Source organism: Somniosus microcephalus, chromosome 8, assembly GCF_052327205.1.
Source record: "Somniosus microcephalus isolate GS21.2 chromosome 8, FLI_Smic_1.0, whole genome shotgun sequence".
NCBI lineage: Eukaryota > Metazoa > Chordata > Chondrichthyes > Squaliformes > Somniosidae > Somniosus > Somniosus microcephalus.
The window spans coordinates 202590140-202603606 of record NC_140994.1 but is presented as its reverse complement, the minus strand read 5'-3'; the positions used below and the strand labels follow the sequence as shown (position 1 = coordinate 202603606).

Here is a 13467-nt window from a genome sequence, read left to right as displayed (position 1 = left end):
CTAATCGAAAGATGAGGTGCTGTTCTTCGAGCTTACGTTGAGCTTCATTGGAACAATGTAATAGGCCGAGGACGGAGAGATCAGAGTGGGAGCGAAGCGGAGAATTAAAGTGACAGGCGACCGGAAGCTCAGGGTCACCCTTACGGACTGAACGGAGGTGTTCCGCAAAGCGGTCGCCCAATCTGCGTTTGGTCTCCCCAATGTAGAGGAGACCACATCGTGAGCAGCGAATACAGTATATATAACTCCTAACTTGAGTTATGTGTTGTATATTAAAAACAGTTTATTGCAATTTCTCCTTTGCTGTCTAGGTACACTTAAGTTAGCCATTTGGTTCCTACGAAGACAAAATGATAAGTCATCCTATCAAAATAAAATGGTTACGTTTAATGGAATGTATTTAATAGCAGAAAACACCTCTTACTGGGTCTGCAGCCACTAGCTGTGTTCACTTTAAATGTGGTGGAGAATATTTATAGAAAGCTACTGTACTTGGGTTAGTTCTTAGCATTACACAAATCCTTGCCAGCAGAAATCTGAAATTTGCATTGGTCGCTGCTGAATTGGTCTTCCCTTATTTTAGAAATGCTCTGCGTTGGGAGAGTAATGGATATTATCTAAAGGATAACCATGAAAGCTAGATTAGTAAGCATGTTTATAGTTCTCTTATCAATATTTAAGCATTTTTACCTTCCAAGTCTGGAATGGGAAAGTGACTTTGATTAGTGCTTCTAGCTGAATAAGCTTTAGCTTGTAACTGTTAGATTACCTTTCAGAAAGAAAATAGTGTTGTGTTCCACTTTAAGGTTGGAATGAAGATCAGATATTTAATTCTACAGCAACTAGCTGCTTGCATGGTTTCCCTTATTTCAGAGTTGCTCAGGTGTGTTAATCATCTCCTTTTAAATAGATTGTAAGTGCTTAATAAAACCACATTCAAAAAAAAAAAAAAGTGACAAAAGGAGTTTTACTTCATTTGTTAGAGCAAATGTTGCTGGATAGATGCCACCGGAATAACTGGTAAAGACCTTTACTATACAAGTCATATAGGTAACATATAACAATATAGTTTTGGAGGCTTGCAATCTTCTGTGGACTGTGCAGGTTATGAATTTGAGAATTTTCAAACAAGGGCAGCTGTACCTACGAGGGATCTTCCTGTTTAACTTTAGCAGTTGAATTTTAATGCAAGAATTTTTTGTGTTGTATTTAAACAGAAAGAGGTGTATTTTCAGAAAGTATACCAGAAAGATGCTTCAAAAATAGTTCCTAAACATAGTTACATTTTCTAGTTATGAAAATATTAGTATAAAATTCCTTTTTCTCCTTTCCTGCACTATAGTTGAAATGCAGAATTACACGTGGTTCTTTTTAGAGAAAGGGGAAAGAGAGGAAAATATCTTTTATGTGATGCAAAATATAACTTCATTTAATCTGCTGTAACTTGCTTTTATTTCAGATGTTCAACCTGTTGCTTATGAGGAGCCTAAGCACTGGTGTTCCATTGTGTACTATGAGCTAAATAATCGCGTTGGAGAGGCCTTCCATGCTTCCTCTACCAGTGTTTTAGTGGATGGCTTTACTGATCCATCCAACAACAAAAACCGTTTCTGTCTTGGTCTTCTTTCCAATGTAAACCGCAACTCCACCATTGAGAACACTAGGCGGCACATTGGTAAAGGTATGCTTAATTTTCAAAGTAACTGGACCAGCAACGTCAAAATATTACAGGATTAACTTATGTTGTCATTAAACAGAATTAGTTTTTAGTTTTTTTAATTAAATTTATGTGAAGCCTTTGTTTACATGAGCACCTGCAGTGAACTAGTGATACTTTGTTGCATTAATTTATAAGAGCTTAAATATCTTTGGACCAAAAAGCCCATGACTAAAAAGAACTAGGAAAATGGAGTAATTGAACGTGTTGTCGTGTGTTGCTCCTTTGCAAGGCACTATCTGCCATAAAAATTGGAGCTAATCCCACTATGTGGCAACAGCTTGAAAAACATGTAAAGGGTTTCCTTCAATGCTGTCTGTATTGCAGCTACCCAGAGCGATTTATATGCTTTCACTAAGCACTATTGAATGCTTTAGCAGGTTAGGATGACAACTGCTGTGCTGCATCAGAGATTCCACTATCAATTTCAGTTCTATTTTACTGTAATATTTGTTTGAAGAGACTGAATATTGAATTACCTACCGAAGCATGGCCTTCCTCATTGAAAGAGGCTCAATTTTCACATTTAAAACTTCTGTTCAACCTGCCCCTTGCTGAGAGGAAGTTATCTCTCTCTCTCTGCCTCCCGCACATGTAAGACAATTCAAGTTTATATGTAGATGCTGAACTTTTAAGGAAGACTTATGTGATACTACATAGTATAACTATTATTATGATAAATAATCTCTCTTTATGATTTTGTAGGTGTCCACCTATACTATGTGGGAGGTGAAGTCTATGCTGAATGCCTTAGTGACAGCAGCATTTTTGTCCAAAGTAGAAATTGCAACTACCACCATGGCTTTCATCCGACCACTGTCTGTAAGATACCTAGTGGTTGCAGCCTAAAGATATTCAACAACCAAGAGTTTGCCCAGCTTCTAGCTCAGTCTGTAAATCATGGCTTTGAAGCAGTTTATGAACTCACCAAGATGTGCACCATTCGCATGAGCTTTGTCAAGGTGAGAAAAAAGGCACAATAAGATGAAATTTAAGTTAAAGCTTTTTAATTTTAAATTAGCTCTGATATGCTGTAAAACATATATTTTGTAAAAGCTGATGAGAAATGTATTATTTGACAAAGTTAACATTGCATCTATTGAGTGTGGGAAAGTGGTGCAGTGCACTGAGGTTTAAAAGCATATTGGATGTAGGTCCCCACAGAATGGATTCCTGAAATCAGCTGGACAGTCAGACAATCTTGGGAGACGAGGGACTTTCTCGGGGAAAAATACGAGGGGTAGTCAAGCTAAGTTGCTTTTGCTTTTGTGTACCTTGTATGCATGAACCAGATTAGGAATAACAGTAGGATAACAACTCAAAAAATGGTCTTTTGAACCATAAATTCTCACAAGGGGATATATTTATGACCACTGTTGGTCAATAAATACAGCTTTTTATTCTTCATTTGCTTCCCAGTTCTATGGGGTGGAGGCCAGGGGTTATAACGGTATTTATCCATCTGTTTGTAAAAACTATTAAGCATCTCTATTGAGACAAATCCATCAACATCCTAACACTTACCAAATCATAGCTTACTGGTGGTAATTCCATCTCCCTCATCAAAGCATCTCTGCCTGGTTATACCTTCACTACTTGCTCTGCCCAAACTTATTCAAGCACCCCACTCTGCTCTATCCTGCCCATCTCGCAGTCAAAATCCTTGTTGTGTATCTCCCTTCTAAGCCCCACACTGACACTGACTGAGATGTCCTCCCATAGCCTCTTCCCTGTGTGTCTCCTTGCCGTTGGTCACTTTAATGTAGATCTAAAATTCCCTAACTGCTTCTCCTGACTTCTCTGCCTCCCCCCCAGCCCTGGTAATCCAATCTCTCCTTTCACAATCGGGGTGGGGGAGAGAAGAGAGGGGCAGTACAGTCTTTTGGTATTGAGCTAGGTTCAAGATGAATTACTCAGTAGTCCAATATCTGAGTAAGACAGGCCTGCAGTAGTCATGTGCACTGTTGGCGGTCAACTGGCTCATTAAGGGGCCTCGGAAGGGTAGGCCTTTGAAGGAGGAGAAATTTCCAGGTGTATAGGTGAAGATGCCAAGTATGACTTACTAATGGAGCTACACAACTGTGGCTGTTTGGGCAGGGCAAGTGGTGAAAAGGGTCCAGCATGGAATGGGTTTGGCAGTTTCAACCCAGTTTTGGTAGGCTTGGGCCCTTTAGCAAATCTGACCATAATTTGGCATGAAATTAGCAGGACCGAGAGATGGTTGGTGTGGGAAATGAAAATATTGGTACATTGGGTTTGTATTTTTGTGGTTGGGGCAGCTTTGCTCTGCATCTGACCTTAGAGTACATGATACTGACATGACGTGCAAATAGGTGAAGTTCCATTCTCCAGAACTGGTATTCCTCACCTTGGCCACAAAATTCACCATAAAAGATACAGGGATGCTATATGAGGCTCAAGAAAGCAAGGTATGACGGGCTCCTGATTGGGCTCGTATGGAAAGTTGACCTTTCCTCCTTCCTGTTCTGGGACTGGTTCAAATTAAAGAATATGGCTTGAAATGTAGCATATTAACCGAATATTCTAAGAATATTGTGTTCATAATTAGTTTCTGCCTTGTGGCACCAATGATCCCTATTGTCAATGTAAATAATCTTTTCAGTATTTTGTTCTCTCTTTCCACAGGGCTGGGGTGCAGAATACCACCGACAGGATGTAACTAGCACACCATGTTGGATAGAAATTCATCTTCATGGTCCACTTCAGTGGCTGGACAAAGTTCTTACCCAGATGGGTTCTCCTCATAATCCTATCTCCTCTGTATCTTAACAGTGAAAGATGATCTACAGGCTGTGGAAAACACCAGAGGGGGAAACTTTATTTAAACTGGACACTGTGAAAGATCTACTGGACAAAAACTTCAAATGGCAATCTTTAAGATTTTATGACCAATCATCGGTTGCTTTACCGTACTCACTAATTATATGCTGAGTGGTATTTAGAGTTTTTTGCCATCTGCTTATATGCAGCTGCTAACATTACAAAACAATTGATGGATGTCTTTAGAATCTTTCTGTGATACTTTCAATCTGATTTGAATGCTTCAACACTTTGCTTTGCTGTGAAGTCCAACTGTATTGAATGAGCTGTTATGTACATTTTTAGGTGGCTAATTATGGGCAGTAAAACTAGAATCGAAGTTGTAGCATGATGATGCTAATAAGATGCTCTCTTTTCAATTATATTAGCATCTTATAAAAATGTATTTTTTTTAAACTGTTACCACAAATATTACTATTCCAGGGAAACTAACCATTAGTTGAGTTTCTGATCAACCAAGAAGTTTCTCAGTTCAGAACACCGTTTCTCACTTTTACCATAATGAACATGGTGATTTTTCTCAGAAATGAGGTAAAGTCTGAACCTGTTCTGAGCATTGCTTTTGAAACATTGAGCTGTCTGTGTTTGTAGAAAAGTATTGCCATTTGTCATCTTATAGATGTAAATTGCATCCAGTATTGGAACAAGTCTTAAGTTTTGTATTATATATTCCTCATGAGCTTGGAGCTGTATAATAGTAAGTAGAATTCTTTGGTCCAACAGGCGTTGTACTGAGGTTATCCGTAGCTAATGAAGATAATCTGTGTTGTGCTACTGTAGGAGTTATCGATCCTTAGGGCCGAGGAAAGTGCTGGTGGACCTAAGTAAACAGTTTATAGTGGTGTGCATTGCATCATGACTGTCCATAAATGCAAGCATTTCTGCTGCTGTGCAGATGGAGACAGCTTTTAAACTTGCATGCATTAAAAGCTTTTAAGTTTTTTAATACATTTCTTACCTGTCTATTCCTAACAATAGATAATGTAAGAGAGCATTAAAATTCACTTTAGTGCAGGTTGAACTCTTCTCTAAAGCTTAAGTCAAATGAACAACAGCCTGATTCAGAGTTCATTATGTATCACGTAAGCCAAATTTATTTGCTTTTCTTTGTAATGCCTGAGTACCTGATATAAAAAGCAAGCTATTTACATGAATTGTAGGTTAGGAAAGTGGATTGTAATCTGGCATGTATATATTAATTTGTCAAGATAATTGGAGTAAAAACACTATACCTACTCATCACTTTGACATTTGGAAGATACATTTCACTAAAGAGCAGCACAAGAAAGAATTGGAGGGTATCTTATGATTGTTGCAAGTTATGGCATTCCTTTCACAAGTATTATTTCCCATAGCGCATGAATGCTGCAGGCAGGAACTCAGCATAAAGTTTGTTTCCTTTGGGTGCTTAGGTCTTTGTGGAACCAGAAGTACCTCTTTTTAAGTTGTATGATTCATGTTTTGCTGTCTTTTATTGTTCCTTGATGTGCTTGAAATATCAACACTAATGACAGTGAAAATTCTTAACTGCACAGCATAAACTGGTAAATCCTGCTTAATGGGGTTATGCATTCAGTGTATTTGTATACCAATTTTAAATTGTATTTTTATTTACTGTGTTTCAATAATTATGTTTAGGTTGTGACCAAGGATTACAAATTATTTTCTAAACCACCAACTCTTGGATAAAATTGTTTTGGTTCAGTAGGGAGTTAGTAACTTTGTGAAATATAATGGGAATTGTCCATGCATCTCTTAAGGTGTTCTCCATTTCTTTTGGACATCCACATTTGTTAAACAAATGCTGAATAGGATATAACAGTACTAATGTAAAATACTGTTTGTTGAATGATACATTGGAGGATGTGACATTCTATTGTAAAGTTAGCTTTTTTGATTAAAGATAGAAATGTGGAAAGATGGTCATTAACAGCAGGAAAGTAAATGCTGAAAGTCTTTAAATGCACCTTTCACTCTTTCTCTTTCCCCCCCCCCCCCCCCACGCTTGCTTTAAAAAAAAAAAAAAAAGTTGCAACTTGTTTGAAGGTAGGGGAATAATTAAGATGGTATTTGGCCATTGCCTTCTGCTATTCTTTACTGACGATTCATTTTTGATGTCTGAACTTTTTTGGCAGTGCTAATTGCTTTGCTGGTCATAAACATTTGCATTTTTATATTTGTGAATCTGTCATTGCTTAGACCTTATTTTATGCACACACAGTGGGAAGGTTTGAACATGTTTGAGTCCACAGAGCATGGATATTTCTGTGTACTGCCAAATTCATCTAATAAAGACAATACATTTGTCTGCTCATGGTGTTTTTATCATTTTCTGTGAAGTGATGAGGTTTATTTGGAAACTAGCCAATTAATTTATCACTGCAACAATTTGCAGTTATATACTACTGTAACATTCATGGTCCAGGTCACTTCACAAATGGAAATAGGTAGGGAAGTGGATACCGAGTCATGGAGGAAGAGATTTGACTTTTGAAAAAACCTTTGAATGAAGAGAAAGGAAAAATAGAGAAACAAAAGATGTTTAAGGAGGGAGTTCCAGAGTGGAACTAAGTGGCTGAAGATTCGGATACCACTTCAGTATATGTAAGCATGACATACATAAATACAATTTTTATGAATATTCAGGTGCATTAAATAAATACAAAGCAATTGAAATACAAATATCAAACTATGAAAAAAGTGATGGATTATCCTTTTAAACCTCAGAAGAAATTAATATTTTTTAAATTCTTACCTGTTTTGATATTTAATATAGGATCAGTTTTTTTTCTAATTGTCTGCCTATTGTAGGTTCTGGCACAATCTCCCTTCTCCAAACAACTCTTGTGCTTCTCTCCAATTCTCCATACAATCTCATTCTTCAGGTGGTCCAGAAACATCCTTCTTTTCTCCCTCTTGGTCTTTTTTTTCTCATGTTTTACAGAGGAGTGTTTTTAACCACATACCAAGCTGCTCAGATAACAGTATTGTGTGCGAACAGTAATTAAAGTACGCTGACATAAAAGCAAAATACTGCAGATGCTGGAGAACTGAAATAAAAACAGAAAATGCTGGAATTTCTGACAAAAGGTCATCGACCTGAAACATTAACTCTGTTTCTCTCTCCACAGATTCTACCTGACCCGCATTTCTGTTTTTAAATCAATTGTGCTGCTTGATTAGGGAATAATATATACATTGTATGATGATAACATTGACCATTAAAATGAAAGGAAAATGCAACCAAATGTAGATATATTTTCACACTTGATGGATTGCATTATGAAGAAATAGTACATCTTTATTTTGCTTGCAGTCTTACTTGTCAGCCTTGGCTCAGTTGGTATCACTCTCGCCTCTGTCAGAAGGTTGTGGGTTCAAGTCCCACGCCAGAGACTTGAGCACAAAAATCTAGGCTGACCCTCCAGTGCACTACTGAGGGGGCGCTGCACTGTCGGAGGTGCCATCTTTCGGATGAAATGTTAAACTGAGGCCCCGTCTGCTTTCTAAGGTAGATGCAAAGATCCCATTTCAAAGAAGAGCAGAGGAGTTATCCCTGGTGTCCTGACCAATATTTATCCCTCAATCAACATCACTAAAAAGTAGATTATCTGGTCATTATTACATTGCTTTTTGTGGGAGCTTGCTGTGTGCAAATTGGCTGCCGCATTTCCTACATTACAACAGTGACTACACTTCACAAGTACTTCATTGGCTGTAAAGTGCTTTGGAATGTCCCGAGGTGGTGAAAGGTGCTATGTAAATGCAAGTCTTTATTTTCTTTCATTGTTAACCAATTTTCCACTTGAAAGATCCTAAGTAGGACTGATAAGGGGAACAGAGGGTAGATAGAGAGAAACTATTTCTGCTGGTTGGGGATTCTAGGACTAGGGGGCATAGTCTAAAAATTAGAGCCATACCTTTAAAGGAGTGACATTGGGAAATACTTCTACACACAAAGGATGGTAGAAGTTTGGAACTCTTCTGCAAATGGCAGTTAATGCTAGTTCAATTAATTTTAAAAATGAGATTGATAGCTTTTTGTTAACCAAAGGTATTAAGGGATATGGGCCAAATGCGGATATATGGAGTTAGCAGATCAGCCATGATATAATTGCATGGTGGAACAGGTTCGAGGACCTCAATGGCCTACTCCTGTCCCAATTGAGGATTGGGTAACGGACGGAGTAGGAATAAATGGTTCATTTTCTGGTTGGCAGGCTGTAACTAGTGGGTACTGCAAGGCTCAGTGCTTGGGCCTCTGCTATTTGCAATCTATATTAATGACTTGGATGAGAGGACCAAGTGTAATGTATCCAAGTTTGCTAACGATACAAAGTTAGATGGTATAGTAAGCTGTGAAGTGGACGCAATGAGGCTGCAAAGGGATATAGACAGGTTAAGTAAATGAACAACAACATGGCAGATGGAATATAATGTGGAGAAGTGTGAAATCCACTTTGGTAGGAAAAATAGAAAAGCAAATACTTTTTAAATGGTGAGAGACTGGGAAATGTTGGTATTCGGAGGCAGCTGCATATCCTTGTATATGAATCACAAAGGTAACATGCAGGTACAGCAAGCAATTTGGAAAGCAGATGATATGTTGGCCTTTATTACAAAGGGATTGGATAATAAGAGTAAAGAAGTCTTACTATTGTATAGTGCCTTGACCTGACCACACCAGGGAACGGTAGCATAGTGGTAATGTCACTGGGCTAGGTCTGGACTAATGACCCAGAGACGAGTTCAAATCCCACCACGACAGCTGGGGAATTTAAATTCAATTAAATAAATCTGGAATAAAAAGCTAGTATCAGTAATGGTAACCATGAAACTATTGGATTGTTGTAAAAACCCATCTGGTTCACTAATGTCCTTAATTGGTCTGGTCTATATGTGATTCCAAACCCACAGCAATATGGTTGATTCTTAACTGCCCTCTGAAATGGCCTAGCAAGCCACTTGGTTGTAACAAACCGTTACATAAGAAATAGGAGCAGGAGTAGGCCATTCGAGCCTGCTCTGCCATTCAATCAGATCATGGCTGATCTGCCTCAACTCCATTCACCAGCCTTGCTGCCTTTACTAGTCAGAAATCTATTGACTTCTGCTTTGAATATACCCAATGACAGCCTCCACAGCCCTCTAGGGTGGAGAATTCCAAAGAATCACCACCCTCTGAAGAAATTTCTTCTCATTTCAGTCCTGAATGGCCTACCCTTTATCCTGAGGCTGTGGCCCCTGGTTCTAGACTACCCAGCCAAGGGAAACATTCTACCAGCATCCACCCTAACAAGCCCTGTAATCGCTTCAATGAGATCCCCTCTCATTCTTCTGAATTCAAGAGAATACAGGCCTAGTTTACTCAATCTTTTCTCATATGACAGTCCCGCCATCCCAGGAATCAATCTCATGAACCTTTGTTGCACTCCCTCTATGGCAAGTGCATCCTTCCTTGGGTAAGGAGACCAAAATTGTACACAGTACTTCAGGTGTGGCCTCACCAAGGCCCTATATAATTGGAGTAAGACTTCTTTACTGCTGTACTCAAATCCTCTTGTAATGAAGGCCAGCATACCATTTGCCTTCCTAATGGCTTGCTGCACCTGCACATTCACTTTATGACTCATGTACAAGGACACCCAAGTCCCTTTGAGCATCTGCATTCCCCAATCTTTCACCATTTAGGAAATACTCTGGTAGAAAAAATAGAAAGGCAAAGTGGATAACTTTACATTTATCCACATTATATTCTATCTGTCATGTTCTCACCCACTCACTGAGCCTGTCGAGATCCCCTTGAAGCCTCTTCATATCCTCTTCACAACTGACACTGCCACCTAGCTTTGTATCATCAGCAAATTTGGAAATGTTACATATAGTCCCCTCATCCAAATCATTGATATAGATTGTGAATAGCTGGGGCCCAAGCACCGATCCTTGTGGTACCCCAATAGTCACAGCCTGCCATCCTGAAAAAGACCTGTTTATCCCTACTCTGTTTTCTGTCTGTTAACAAATTCTCAATCCATGCTAGTATATTACCCCCAATTCCATGTGCCCTAATTTTGTTCACCAACCTCGTGTGGGACCTTATCGAAGGCCTTCTGAAAATCCAGATACACCACATCTACTGGTTCCCCTTTGCTCCATTTGTTACATCTTCAAAGAACTCCAATAGGTTTGTCAAAAGGATTTCCCTTTCATAAATCCATGTTTACTCTGCCCAATCTCACGATTAGTTTCTAAGTGCCCAGTTATTGCATCCTTTATAATAGATTCCAGCATATTCCTAACTACTGATGTGAGGCTAACCGGTCTGTAGTTCCCTGTTTTCTCTCTCCCTCCTTTCTTAAATAGCAGGGTTACATTTGCAATCCTCCAATCTGCAGGAACCGTTCCAGAATCTATAGAATTTTGGAAGATGACAACCAATGCGTCCACTATCCCAGTGGCCACCTCTTTCAAAACCCTAGGATGTAGGTCATCCAGTCCTTCAGATTTATCAACTTTGAGTCCCATTAATTTTGCTAGTACTGTTTTTTTACTAATAATTTCTTTAAATTTCTCATTCTCGCCACACCCTTGGTTTCTCGTATTCCTCGGAGGTTTTTTTGTGTCTTCCTCCGTGAAGACAGAAACAAAGTATTTATTTAATTTCTCTGCCATTTCCTCATTCCCCAATATAAATTCTCCCATCTCTGACTGTAAAGGATCTACATTTACCTTTGCAAGTCTTTTCCTTTTCGCATACCTATAGAAGCTTTTACAATCCGTTTTTATATTTTTCACTAGTTTGTGCTCATATTCCATTTTCCCTTTCTTTATCAATTTCTTGGCCCCCCTTTGCTGATTTCTAAAGAGATCCCAATCCTCAGGCTGTCTGCTTTTTCTGGCAACTTTATAAGCTTCCTCCTTTGACTTAAAGCTAGCTTTAATTTATTTTATTAGCCATGGTTGAATCACTTTTCCTTTTGGGTTTTTATGCCCTAGAGGAATATATGTTTGTTGCAAATTATGCATTATTTCCTTGAATGTTAGCCATTGTATGTCCACCTTCATACCTTTTAGCGTAGTCTCCCAATCTACCATGGCCAGCTTGTCCCTCATACCCTTGTAGTTTCCTCTGTTTAGATTGAAGGCCTTGGTTTCAGATTGGACTACATCACTCTCAAACTTAATATAAAATTCAATCATATTATGGTCACTTGTCCCTAAAGGCCCCTTTACCACAAGATTATTGATTAGCTCTTTCTCATTACTCAGTACCAGATCCAGAATAGCCTGTTCCCTGGTTGTTTACTCCACATACTGATCTAGGAAACCATCTCGCATGCATTCCAAGAATTCGTCCTGTACACCATTAGTGGTAATTTGATTTGCCCAGTCAATATGTAGATTAAAGTCCCCCATGATTACCGTATTGCCCTTGTTACATGCACTTCTAATTTCTTGATTGATACTGTGCCCTACATTATCACTACTGTTTGGTGGCCTATACACAACTCTCACCAATATTTTCTGCCCTTTGCTGTTTCTTAGCTCCACCCAAACTGATTCCAGTTCTACATCACGATCTGCCGAGCCAAGATCTTTTAACTCTACCATACCGATCTCATCCCTTATTAACAGCGCTACGCCACCTCCTTTTCCTTTTTGTCTGTCCTTCCTAAATGTTGAGCACCCTGGAACATTCAGTTCCCAGCTTTGGTTACCCTGCCTCTGTAATGGCAATTACATCATACCCATTTACTTCTATTTGTGCCATTAATTCATCCACCTTGTTGCGACTGCTACGTGCATTTAGATAAAGTGCCTTAATATTTTTCTGCACTTTGACCCTCTTTACTGTTGGCCTTTGTTTCTGCTCCCTACTAGTTACAAAACACAATAATGAAACCGGATGGACCACCCGACATCGACCTTGGCACCGGCTACAGGCACGGCAATGGCACACCCAGCCCAATCGACCCTGCAAAGTCCTCCTCACCAACATCTGGGGACCTGTGCCAAAGGCGAGAGAGCTGTCCCACAGACTAGTCAAGCAACAGCCTGACATAGTCATACTCACAGAATCATACCTTTCAGCCAAGGTCCCACACTCCTCCATTACCATCTCTGGGTATGTCCTGTCCCACGGGCAGGATAGGCCCACCAGGGATGGTGGTACAGTGGTATACAGTAGGGAAGGAGTGGCCCTGGGAATTCTCAACATTGAATCCGGACCCCATTAAGTCTTATGGCTTCAGGTCAAGGAAACCTCCTGCTGATTACCACCTACAGCCCTCCCTCAGCTGATGAATCAGTACTCCTTCATGTTGAACACCACTTGGAAGAAACACTGAGAGTAGCAAGAGCATAGAACGTGCTCTGGGTGAGGGACATCAATGTCCATCACCAAGAGTGGCTCGGTAGCACCACTACTGACCGAGCTGGCCGAGTCCTGAAGGACATAGCTGCCAGGTGGTGAGAGAACCAACACAAGGGAAAAACCTACTTGACCTCATCCTCACCAATCTACCTGTCGCAGATGCATCTGTCCATGAGAGTATTGGTAGCAGTGACCACCGCACAGTCATTGTGGAGATGAAGTCCCATCTTCACACTGAGGATACCCTCGTGTTGTGTGGCACTACCACCGTGCTAAATGGGATAGATTCAGAACAGATCTAGCAGCTCAAAACTGGGCATCCATGAGGCGCTGTGGGCCATCAGCAGCAGCAAAATTGTATTCCACCACAATCTGTAACCTCATGGCCCAGCATATCCCTCACTCTACCATTACCATCAAGTCAGGGGACCAATTCTGGTTCAATAAAGAGTGTAGAAGAGCATTCCAGGAGCAGCACCAGGCGTACCTAAAAATGAGGTGCCGACCTGGGGAAGCTGCAACACAGGACTACATG

General features: G+C 39.8%; 1 protein-coding gene across 4 annotated transcripts in view; it reads left to right on the top strand.

Annotated features, from left to right (window-relative positions):
• The window catches only part of smad5 (SMAD family member 5), a 79630-nt gene extending 72760 nt beyond the window's left edge, over positions 1–6870 (top strand). For all 4 annotated transcript variants that reach the window (XM_085995600.1, XM_085995601.1, XM_085995599.1 and 1 more), the window contains exons 5-7: positions 1460–1681; positions 2423–2679; positions 4364–6870. In XM_085995600.1, coding sequence (XP_085851726.1) covers positions 1460–1681; positions 2423–2679; positions 4364–4507 — 623 coding nt within the window. In that variant the 3' untranslated portion in view covers positions 4508–6870. The remainder of the gene's footprint in view (positions 1–1459; positions 1682–2422; positions 2680–4363) is intronic.
• Positions 6871–13467: the final 6597 nt, after the last annotated feature.